The sequence below is a fragment of the Carassius carassius genome, chromosome 19 (genome assembly GCF_963082965.1).
Source record: "Carassius carassius chromosome 19, fCarCar2.1, whole genome shotgun sequence".
Taxonomy (NCBI): domain Eukaryota; kingdom Metazoa; phylum Chordata; class Actinopteri; order Cypriniformes; family Cyprinidae; genus Carassius; species Carassius carassius.
The window spans coordinates 25,050,963-25,063,200 of record NC_081773.1 but is presented as its reverse complement, the minus strand read 5'-3'; the positions used below and the strand labels follow the sequence as shown (position 1 = coordinate 25,063,200).

The window sequence follows — 12,238 nt, the reverse complement described above, 5'->3', positions numbered from 1 at the left end:
GACAACTTACCTTGGTCATCAACTTATATTAAGTATATTAAGTAGCATTTAGGTTCATGGCTGTGATGTAAACTAAAAGCTATTGGCTATTTGACCCAGTAACACTTCTGTAGGTCCTACTTCAACTTCCTGTTTCAACAAACAGAAAGAAAACAGTGCTGGTCCTCCCATTTCATAGTGTCTTTAAGATGCATCTATTCAATGTAAAGCTAAACTACTGATGTTGATTTAAACATGGACATACAGAAATAATCTACAGAACTGAGTCTCATTCCTTAAGTGAGGTACATGTGTAAACATATGAAACCATTTGCCATGAGAGGCCTGAAGCCACGGCATTCGGTGAGACTCAGCGATGCATGTACCAGAAGAAAAAAATAGACACGGTGTCTCTTCTTACAACAGCTTAGAGCATATATATTACCATGAACCCGGGTATGATTCTAATTTCAAAGCAGTAAAATTTTTAAGAACACCAAACAGCTCAAAGGCAGTGGTTACTTTCACTTTTTGCTAAAGAAAAAAAAGAATTAAACTTTTAAAACAAAGCATCCAAAAGTATCTTAACAAAAAATAGCAAAATAAAAGCTTGGTCAAGTTCTGTAATACTGAACCATTTTTTGGAAACCCACCATGCAAATTCTTTAACACAAACCTACCTGGCCCTGCTCCTTCTGCCAGACCTTAGCCATGTACTAAGCCAACACCGAAGGCATCAGCGCATGTTCAGTCCCGACAGTTTTTCAGTGTGTTCAGCACCTTAGTGAATGCCCCCAGATTTCAACTGGTGCAGACACTATGTCTTCCGTACCCTCTCTTGCTCTTTCCCTCTGGCTCTCTCACTTTCAATAAGACACTACCTCTCACATTTACATCAGCACAAACAGATGTAGCTGTCCTCCCTTTTTTCCATTCAAGTCAAAGGAACTGCCATAAAATACTTCTCATAGCAACCATCCTATTTATATGCCTCTTACAAACTCTGTCGCTTCTTCTGTAGCCCAGCAAACCTACTATAGTATCATGAACTGTAAAGAAAATTACTTTCATGCAAGTCTTTCATCTGTCTGGTTCTTGAAATTTCTCAAGAGCAACTATTTAGCTGTTGTGTCACTGTGGAAAATAAAGACCTAGTTGGCAACAACATTTAATGGCAGGTTTTAACAACATGCTGTCAAATAAGTAACACAAGGATGCACTATATATGAGATTATTAGGAGATCGTTTCATGGAAGAAGGAGAGCTAAAAATACCCCCGGTATTCACCGCCCTAATAAGGCAAAGCTTCTCTTTCTAACCATTACCACAAACGAAGAAGCAGGAGAATATTAAAATATAGTATACTTATAATATAAGTCTTATTTTGCATTTTCTGCAATGCTTCATCGTAAAACATGTTAAACAAAACCCAATGAAAAAATTACCAAGAAAATAAATAAATAAATAAATAAAACCTTTATTGTCCCCAAAGTAAACATTTGTCTTCAGCTTCACCATATATAAACAACACAATTAATGCAAATCTTAAAAACAGCAAGTAAATATTACATGTACTGAATATTTCACTGTATTCCCATATGCACATATAAAAATAATAAACTAAACTACAACATATAATAATAATAATAATAATACTAACTATTGAAAACTAGTAAATGAAAGCAACTTCATTACTTTTTTTGTTTGACAAAGTGTTTTGGCTCAAATTTCCAATTTGTCAACATACATTTTGCATTTTTGAAATTTATTATGAGCCAAAATGCAGTTAAACCATTCATATGTTCAATTTAACCTCTGGGTTGCTATGGTAACCATCCAGACGGAACCATGTATGGAGAACTAGGGAGATTTTATAGAGAGCGGAGAAATCAAAGCAGCACAAAGAAAATGTTTGACGAGGCACTGGAAAACCAAACAGTGAGCTCATGTGAGAGTTGGTAGCAAGGAAAAAAAGTGTTATGGTTAATTTAATGACTATTTTGCTTTAAGGGTGATTTTAAACACCAACACATTGATGCTAACCCGCACCCTGCAGGGCTGCATGTTGACAGTGTTACTCACTGCCTTTGATCCTACTTAGATATCTGAAGGTATTGAAATTCACTCCTCTAAAATCCCATACGTTACCCTTCAAACTCCCACATCCTCAACTCAGGCTGCGAACACAATATGCACATCCTTGCTGCTCAAAAATATTTACTCAAAACATTTACTTGGAGGCATTTTCTGCATTGTTCAAAACCAAATATCCAGATAAAAGCAAGTAATATGTTTAAAATTAGGAAAATTAGGAAATCTAATTCTAACTCTTCTAAAAAAGATTAAGGATGTTAACACACAGTATGGAAAAATGTAAATGTATTCCTTTTCATTGAGAATTGGAGATTTGCCACATCAAGAGTGACAGCTATCACTGGTGATTGCCACAGTTTTGAGCAGAGCTCAGCTTTATGCAAATAAAAGTGTTGCAGTGAGACAACTAACAATGGGAGTTTGGACAGTGATCCATCAACTGCGACTGAGTAGGGATGTCAACCAACCACCAGCAGAACAAATTGCTGTCAGTGAGAATGTCCACTGAGAAAGGACATCCTATGGTGTTCACCATAAAACACTCACCTGATTTGATGAAAAGAGTAGCGCTGCTGGACATCTCGCCAACCTCGTTGGTAGCAGTAACTGTGTATGTTCCTGCATCACTTGGCTTCGTCCATTTGATGAGCAATGTGTGCCTTTCCCCCTCTACCTTCACAACATGAGTTGGACTGTTCTTGATCTCAATGTTATCTCTCTTCCATGTAACTGAATAAAAAAATACATTTCTTTGCGGTTACATTCCTCCAGTAGCAAAATTTTGAAAGCTTGAAAGTGCAGTCTTATTTCTGAGACGCTCTGGAATTATAGTATATAATAGTTGACAACTTGTAAGTTAAAGTCTTCACATTATGCATTTTTGAGTAAATGATTCAAAGTCAACAGGGACTACACCAAAACTGCATCAGTGTGATGCTCGTGTGTATTACAGTTTCAAGTCAAATAGGCAAGATGATAAAGGAGCTGTTTGAAGTTATTACAGCATAAATAAAGGACTTACCTTCTGGGAAAGGGGTGCCACTGATGATGCATTTTAAAAGAACCTCTGTTCCAGTAGAGGCCACAGTGTCCTGAAGCGGAAACTCAAACACAGGAGCCTCTAGAGGATCCTCTCCTGCAGACACGTACGAGTCGTCTGAAGATTCTGTAACAGCATAAGATATTTGTCAGATCCAACAGATGTGATATTCCTCAACTTGAATTGGAGGTGCATTGCAAATCAGGTTTTGTCTCACTTTTTGTCAAGTCCAAGGTCAAAGAATTGCATGCCACTGGAAATGCCTAAACTTACCTAATTCAGGGGACATTGGTCTTTGTCTGCGTCCCCTTCCTCTGCTTCTTTGGGGTTTTTCTTCTTTAGCTGTGCCACTTTTCACAGCCTTATCAGTCTTCTCTGCAGGTGTGTCTGTCTCCATTGGCTCCTCTTCGACAATAATTTTTGGTATAGTGAGCTTTAGAGCCGGTGGCAGAGGAGTCACATCCAGTTCCATCTTTTCCTCAGATGAAGAAGATGAGGAAACTCTTGGAGGTTTGGTGGGAGCTTGGACAGGACATTCTTGAATAGCTACAGTTTCTCCTTGCACCAAAGGACTTTCAGGCCTTCTTTCCAGTTTTCTCAGTGTGATCTCTATTGGCGTCTTCTTATGCATGGACTCATCATTTGCTTGTGGTACTTCCTGAACACGAACAACCCTCTTTACTACTGGACTTGCAGGTCTTGGTTCCACTTTGCGTAATGTCATCTCTAAGACATTTCGGGATGGAGATTCAGCTCTGCCTCGAGAGCGCTCTTCAGCCATGGATGTGATCTCTACAGTTGGAGACCTTCGGGTACGATCTCTGCTTGGGCTTGGGCCCCGAAGTCTTGGAGACCTTTGTCCAGGTAAATCAGAGAGTGACATGGCCTCTGGAGGTGATGGTTCTTGTCCAAATGTGCTTACCACCTTGGTGGTTGGGACAGACCTATCGCTTTCAACTTTTTGTCCCAGCTGGTCTTTTCGTCTGCGAGAGGGTGATTTTGGAGGTGATCGTTCCTTGGCTTGCTCTCTCTCTCTCATCTCTTGCTCTCGCTGAGCACGCTCTCGATCCTGCAGCTTTTGAAGAACCTGAGGTGGGATGGGTTCTACCTTCCTTATAGGCTGCCTGCTCCTGTGAGAAGTAGAGAGCTGCTCTGTTGAGAAAGATTTCTTCATGTGTGGTTTACCGACAAGCTTTTTGATGCGCTGGAGCTCCTCTGTGAACTTGTTCTCAATGTCCTGCACCTTTTGGGAGTAATGGGGTCTGTCCTCCAGGGAAGAAGCCCGTTGTTTGAACATGGTCCTTCTCTGGGCTGCGTCTGCCTTCAGAGCCTCACGAAGGTCTTCTTTGGAGCTCTCCCTCGAGATCCCCAACCGGCTCCCTCCTTCATCAGAGTCAATAGATGATGCTCTGTTAAATCCAGCCCAAGAGCGTCCTGATATAGATCCCTCTGGGTTATCGATACTTTTTCTGCGCTCTTCAAAGACACGCACTTTCTCGAAGATCTTGGAGCTAGCTCTTGTTAGTTTTGGTGAAGGTCGAGGTGTAAGTTCCTTACGGGAATATTCGCTGACGGGGGTTTGGGGTCGAGAGTCTTGAGCACTACTCTGAGACATGCCTGAGGATTTGTGTTGCTTTATCTTCTCCTCAAACTCTCCTGGTACTGTGTCTTGATATTCAGTTGGCACAACAACTTTCTTGCGTGGGGCTAGGGGTGTGGCAGGGGCTGAACCAGAACGGCTGAGCAAAGGAGAGGCAGTAGAGCGGCCAATTTTGGGGGAAGGGGGTGGTAGAACTTGAGGGGGAGATTCCCTCAAAACTTCTTCAGATGGGCTCCTAAAAGAAGGTGTTTGAGGGAAATGTTCTGTTAGAGTATGGGGTTATGCAAGGGGAGGAGCCCAACTGTTTGGATGACGACTTTGGAAGAGGGGCCAGAGAGGCTAATTTCTCTGATGTGGGACCTTAAATGGGACCGTCTACATGTGTTTGTGTGCAAGTTACTTCAAATCTACTTCTGTTAATGTCTTAATTTGAGCTAAATAATTTGATTTATATATATATATATATATATATATATATATATATATATATATATATATATATATATATATATATATATATATATATATATATGAGGAAAGAGTGATGTGAACCTTCCCAACTTTGAAATTTCAGGAGAGGTAAATAAAGAAAATTAAAAATGATAATGAGCTTCTGTTAACTGTATTTTCTAATTAGTTATGGTTGACAAATTTGAATATAAAAATAATGCGAGGGGATGTTCAGAGCATGAATAATACGTATTCCATAAATCTTGTGTGACAGTCAAGAGCACAAATGTCTATAAGGCTAAGAAATCTGAATTCTGTCTTAAAACAAATTGTGATTTATTTGTCATAGTTTGCAACACAACTGAATGCTCAAAATAAATGTAATATTAGCACGTCAGATTAAATTGTGCCTACTAGCCTATACCTTCCAAAATCACTGGGCTAGACCACCACACATCACTGGATATTTACAGGAATAAGTTGTGTCATTTGCCAATGTCAGGAAGGAAAAGTGAAACAAGGATTAGTGCATGCACATAACTATTAAATGTTGAGTCATCAAGAACACTGCTAAAAGGGGTCTAATTCAAAATGGCTGTGCACTAGAAAATGTCTGGAAAGCAGTAAAATTTAAACATCTTTCTTGTTTACACAGCACAGACCAAACTGCACTAAACTTGAATAGCTGATAGAGCTAAAAGTACTGTAAATCCAACCAGTGTAGCTTCCTTCCCAACTGCCTTTGACAAACTTATTCTTGTATTCAACATCCAGTGCACTATAATAAGTGAACATCTCCCATGCAGCATCAAAATCATGCAAAAACAAAGCACAAATCTGGTTAAAACAGAGGGATGTTCCTTAGAAATGAAGTATGACAATAAGCAACTGGCAATAGTGGACAGTTTGCTACTGATAAATAAATTTACAGTGTTTTACTTTTTGGTTTTACTTGAGGGAATAATACTCAACACATTAAAGTGTTTTAGATTGCACTTTATTTGAGATCATTACCATTGAAACACTGATACTGAACTTTGGGAAAAGTTAAAAAACATAACATTTTTTTTTTTTTTTTTTTTTTGTACAGAGCCGTAACCTGTGTGGATAACACACATCTTCGAGACTGCTTACAAGATCTATGCCCTCCTATCCTTGGGAGTCAAGGCATCATGTGCATGCATGCAAGGTTTCATGCTGTGCAGTTCACCAAAAACAGCATGCACAAAAAACCAGGGGGAAACCGAAGGGGTCGATGATACCTAACACAAAAATGTGATGCAAGCATGTTTTTAATGCAAACTTTTGATCAGCCTCAATTTTGCATCAACTGCTGTGCGGGTAGAAAACTAAAAGAATTTGCATATGGACAATGGGGGTCAAAGGAAAGTATGAACTAAATAAAAATAAATCTAGATGAGGAATGAAAAGGCAATAACAGTGCGTGAGGGAGGTGCTGTATTATTCTAAACTAAATTCAGACTATAGTTGTTTCAGTAACCTCTCAATCTTGTTCTATAGTTTTTTATATGTATATGTATATGTGACGCTTTAATTTACTATTACTTTTATTATGATGCATGGTAAAATGGTAATGTTTTAGTGACAAACAGAATGAGCATACAGCCAACAGAAGATGCATCACCTTCAGCTTACTCAGCGAAAACTATTTTGGAGTTTAAATGCTTTGTCTTCAGATACAACAGTTTGGCCTACAGCAGCACTTCCAGAGAGGATCTATTCTTAGATTCCTTCAGCAGCTCCCGAAAAATGTTGACCTGCACAAAAGGTCATTGTGCTCTCAGCATCTCAGTTTGTACATGATGTGACACAGATCTGACAGATTATAAGTTGGCTGCTTTAAAGGCCAGGTCATTACCTGACAGTGCCCTGCACCTGCCCTCTCTTAGACAGAACCATGACTTTCTTTAAGGTTATATCTTAGTGGTAGGCACAAACAGGAACAGCCTGTCATTACCAATAGATCTTGGTTCAACACATTCATGATACAAATGAGAAGCAAATCAAAAGCAGAACCAAACAAAGGGGATTGAAAACAAAAACTAATGGATAACAGCTGGCTTGAAAGTATGCAAAGCCTGGGACTGTTCAATGCTTAAAAGAGTGGGATGAAATTTGAAAATCTGGGTTATGATATATTTTTAAAAAACTATAATTTGAGCTAGAGTTTGAGTGATATTTGGTTCCAAGAGTGAGACAGTCGACCCTGGCTCAAACATGGATGAAGAAGAGTGCTACGGAGGGATGAATGACAGAAGATACAATCAATTGCCCACTTTTCTTTTCTAACAATATCTATCTAGCTTTCATCCAACCATTAACAACACGACATACAGTTTTAGTCAAATTGTAAGAATGATAGTCTGATGTAAGAGACACAAGTTATTCAAATCCAAGACAGACAACCGACTACATAAGAAAACACCTGTCACGAGTCACACATCTTCTTTTTAACAAACAACTTTCACAATCAGAAATGTATCTAGAATGACTTTTTTTTTTTTTTATCCAGAACGTGAAATATTTCTTGGATTAAGCCACCGAAATTAAAATGTGAGAATAGTCTAGATGTTTTTGTGACCCACATCAAGACAGAGACCCATCTGAAGTAAAAAACTATCTTTTTTTATCACTAATAAGCAAAGAAAAAGTTAAATAGTTTTGTAATAAAAATAACGCAAAAAATACTTTTTCATCAATAAATCTAGAATATTTTAAGGAATATTTATGGTGAATTTTAGACTCTCACCACATTATCACCACAGGAAAAAAATTCACTTGAGCATGAAATCAAATCACTTAGATTGACATAATGTAAAAGTTCTATCAATGACCATGTGAAATTAATATGAGCATCAACTAAAGTTCTTCAGTGCCTTTTTAGTACAGCTCTCCAAAAATGAAATAATACATGTATATTACAAAAAAAGACAACTTTTGCTGCGCCGCCACTTGCGAATGAGTCACGTATAACTGTAAGGCTTTTGGCAGCTCACACAGATCTACACTCTGTGGGCTGAGCTGAACCTCATCCAAACGCAGAGAGCCCACTCACTGTATCTTCTGTCATTCCTGTGGTGATGTAAGCTGCCTCGTGGGGCCACCACAACACACGTCTCAGATGCCGAGAGAGACAGAGCAGGAATTACAGCCTGGCTCTTGTTCTCAGCCTCCTCCCATCCTTAGCACTTACAGGGGACACCATGTTAGAGCAAGGGTCTCTTGTGACTCTGACGGGGGCTGTGGTTGTTTATCTTTTAATGAAGGATCTTTTAATATATCTGTGTTTTGGTTTGCTTATTGTGGGCTGTGGCTGATTGCGGTTTATTTTAGCTTGGGAAGGTTTACTTACAGGGGTACAGAAAAAGTCCTTCCTCTATAAAGACTGAACGTACTACCATAGTAATCGCTAGCTAAAGACACACTTTCCTCGGACCCCCAAACCGGTCGGGATAGATTGGCGCGTGATGCTCGAATCAGAGGCTCGACCCCTAGGTGCCTGATCTGGGTGCCCGTCGGCTCCCGGCTGTTGGCTTGCCTTGCTGACTGCGGCCCCGGAGCTCTTGATCCCAGGGCTAGAGCTTCTTTCTCCAACACTGTGGTCTCTCCGGCGGCCCAGCGATCGCTCGCATCTGGGGCAACATCCATCATTCTCTCACCTGCAGCAGAGCGAAACGGGAACAAATAGAGCGATTTAAATTTCAGGCAGGATGCTCGACGTCCTAGCGTTCACATGTTATGACTCATCCACGTTATCAAAAAAAACGCTAACAACAGAAATGACTTAACTACAATTTCTCTTTTTCAACATAAAAACCACCTAAGAAGATCTTAAAATATTAATTAAATGGGTCATATAATGAGAAATAAAATGCTACTTAATCTTTAGAAATAATAGCATTCATTATACAAAAAGAACTTAAAACTTACTTCTAGTGCTGTAAAAAAAATAAAAGCATACATATTGCGTGTGTGTGTATTATGTATATATAATACATTATTTGTGTGTATTTATTATGTATATATAATTACATTAAAACATGCATGTATGTGTATTTACATATACATAATAATTACACACAGTACACACACTTATATTATGTAAGCACAAGCTTTTACTTTGGATGTCATTAATAATGACAGCCCTACATGCTTCATAAAAAAAGACCAACATTTTTGGAAAAATGTCTAATTTTAAAGTTCTGATGTCAAAAAATAAAAATAAAAACACTCAATGGAATATTTTAAATCTATATTAAATTTGAGACACAGCAAACTGCTCTTATTTCACATGCGAAGAAGAGGGCATTTACATACTGTAAATGTCTTAAAGGTACAGTAGCAATAAACTGTCTGATTAACTATATCGAAAAGGTTAATTGCAACCATTTTGGTTAACAACACTTTATTTGGACCTTAGATAAAAATAAAGAAAAAAAGATTAAGAAAAACAAAACTGACACATAAGCACTTGAAATTCTTATAAGAATGAAATACTGTTTGTTATGCCTAGTACTAGTGGATAATGTAAGTGGATTACAGGAGCATGCATTCAGAGGTGTGAAGAATAAAGCCCAGGTGATGCCATTCAGCTGCATACTGTGTTGAAGCAAAGTCCCAGCTGATGCCTTGAGAGCTAGTGCGATTCACAGTGACTGAATGGATTAAACTGCAGTCAGGAAGCATCCATCAAAATCAATGACAATGTGCCTCCGCCCACCCCCTACGCCCACCATAACAGATCAAATCAATCACTTATGTCACTACGGAAATCAAACGCTCCACCAAATCCTGACACATTTATTTCTCCAGTATCTCTTTGTTGGTGAAATTGTTGACTCATTTTGTCTAAAGGCTTTGGATCTTACAACTGTACGCTATGCGCTGTGAAGACATCATTCATAACAGTGCTAATGACAAACAAGCAATTTAGAGTGCAATTCAAGCTATATTGCTTGTGGAGCACTTTTCTAAAATCTATCTTTGTCGAAAGCTGCATTGTTCACAAGATAAATGAATTTCAATGTTAGATGCTGAGATCAAAATGGATATTTATATACAGGCCATGCTGTTCTCACACTTCTCATTCCTAGGCTGAAATCAGGCATCAAATAAATATCACTCTATTCCTCTCTTCTATTTTTTTAGTCCTCTCTCATGATGATGAAAGAAATGGAAATATTGTTCACCCAATCTGTAAGTGTCTCAAATATACTAGCAACCACGTTCCCCATGGGGCTAACGGGAAGACTTTTGTCTTGATACATATTGACAAACGGGAGTTCAATTGCCTAGATTTCACACAGGGACTAAATAGAATCAAGAGAATAGTCTTTGCTTCTGTTTAATGATAATCTATATTCATGAATATAATCAAGAATTTTTTTAGACACAAAAATTTAAAAACCACACATGCTCACATCCAGCCTCCAACCAAGAACTTTTGTGTGGAGCACCTTAAATCACATGAAATGCATGCAACGTGATCTCATTATTATTCATAGATTGTCATACTTAAAGCATGGTTCAAGCACATTTTCATACATTTGGAAAGACAATAAAATGCACAAAAATGTACTTTACATAACCTGTGTATTTGAACAAGATAATTTAAGTATTATTTAATTTATATGAATAAACATGCAAAAACATTTTATAATGCCTGCCTATTTAATTCTAATGGTCAAAGGTGCATTATGACTATTTTCATATAATAAACATTAGAATCGGACTTAAGAGAAACAGAAAAATAAAGAAATATGAATTGATGAAATAAAGAAAAAATTGGATCTAATATGTATATGCATGTTCACTTTACATCTGAATACCTATGAATATTTATATTTGATTAGTGACTTGGTGTTAATGTGAGAGTTTCTGTTTGTTGTTACCTCTTTATTTATACTCCTCTGAGCACCTGTCTTATCAGATCTGTGATAAGACATGCTTAGAGATTTAGCAAAATGTGTGATTTATCTGAGGGAACCGTTGTGTAAACGCTTCCAAAATAAACAGAATGTGTGAATTAAGTCACTTTAATGTCAACGAACGTGGGTTTTCAGTAATATAAAAAAAAAAATTACATAAATACATTTTTTTTTTATTCACATGAAACATTAAGATTGTCATTATTTATTCCCCATGTCTTTCCAAACCCCTGTACTGTATGCAATTCATTAAATTGACAGCTAATTGTGACCAGCCATGTTAAACTCTAAAATAACCAAAAATAATCAAAAAAACAACACAGAGGAACTATAAAAATGTAAGCAATGCGATAGCTTTGTGTGAGGATCAGACTGAAATGTAGCTCATTATTCACTGAAAAGGTCATGTTCACAGATGAGAAAAAATGTTCTGTTTGGTCAGTGTGCCATTTTTAAATCTGAATGCAAATGAGATTTCAGAGCTTCAGTGGAGGGGAAGATTATCAATGAAGAGTGAACAAATCAGAAAACACCATAACGCTACAGCAAACTCAGAATATAGCAAATAAGTTGTAAGGTATGTTTACTTTTTTTCTAATGCTGTTTTTGAAGAAGTAATAAACATAGAGAAAAATATCAGCCAATATATTGGCCTTGGCGATATATCGGTTGACCACTAATGTCCGCACCCAGCCCTCCTTCCAGAACCTATACACTTCCAGAGAGAGGAAAAGAGCAAGAAAACTAAACAATAAAACCCACACACCCAGGACATGATGCTTTTGTACTTCAGTACAGACCACTAGGCACCAGAACATTCAGGAATAATAGGTTCCTATATCCAGCTATAACTGTTAACAGCAACAACTGTATGGTCCATTACTTTTACTAATATATTATATTGGGCATTATGCATTAAAAAAAGGCAAAACACACTGCGCAGTGCACACACCTGTTAATGTTTCTGTTTACTCAGTCAAGATGTTTATTCTTGCAATGTATCTTGTATTTAATATACTTAAGTGCTCAGTGTTCCTGTAAACCAGAAACAAACCTTGTGTGTGTGAGCACACTTGGCCAGTAAGGTTTTTCTGATTCTGTTTGACAGCCTTTTCATTCTATTGGGGG

General features: G+C 37.8%; 2 protein-coding genes across 6 annotated transcripts in view; both read right to left on the bottom strand.

The window, feature by feature from the left end:
- The window catches only part of LOC132095676 (striated muscle preferentially expressed protein kinase-like), a gene marked incomplete at its 5' end in the record, with an annotated part of 35,082 nt that extends 30,097 nt beyond the window's left edge, over positions 1 to 4,985 (bottom strand). Inside the window, 3 exons of the mRNA XM_059500802.1 lie at positions 2,620 to 2,802; positions 3,095 to 3,238; positions 3,386 to 4,985. Of these exons, the coding sequence (XP_059356785.1) occupies positions 2,620 to 2,802; positions 3,095 to 3,238; positions 3,386 to 4,985 (1,927 nt within the window). The remainder of the gene's footprint in view (positions 1 to 2,619; positions 2,803 to 3,094; positions 3,239 to 3,385) is intronic.
- Positions 4,986 to 7,683: 2,698 nt separating this feature from the next.
- LOC132095455 (striated muscle preferentially expressed protein kinase-like) overlaps positions 7,684 to 12,238 on the bottom strand; it is a 58,827-nt gene continuing 54,272 nt past the window's right edge. For 3 of the 5 annotated variants that reach the window (XR_009422448.1, XR_009422450.1, XR_009422449.1), the window contains one exon: positions 8,791 to 8,842. Coding sequence is in view for 1 of the 5 variants with exons in the window: in XM_059500458.1 (XP_059356441.1) it covers positions 8,532 to 8,842 (311 nt within the window). In the remaining 4 variants the exon portion in view is untranslated. Of the gene's footprint in view, positions 8,843 to 12,238 lie in introns of all 5 variants that reach the window. The other 2 variants (XM_059500458.1, XR_009422451.1) reach the window with 2 other exon arrangements.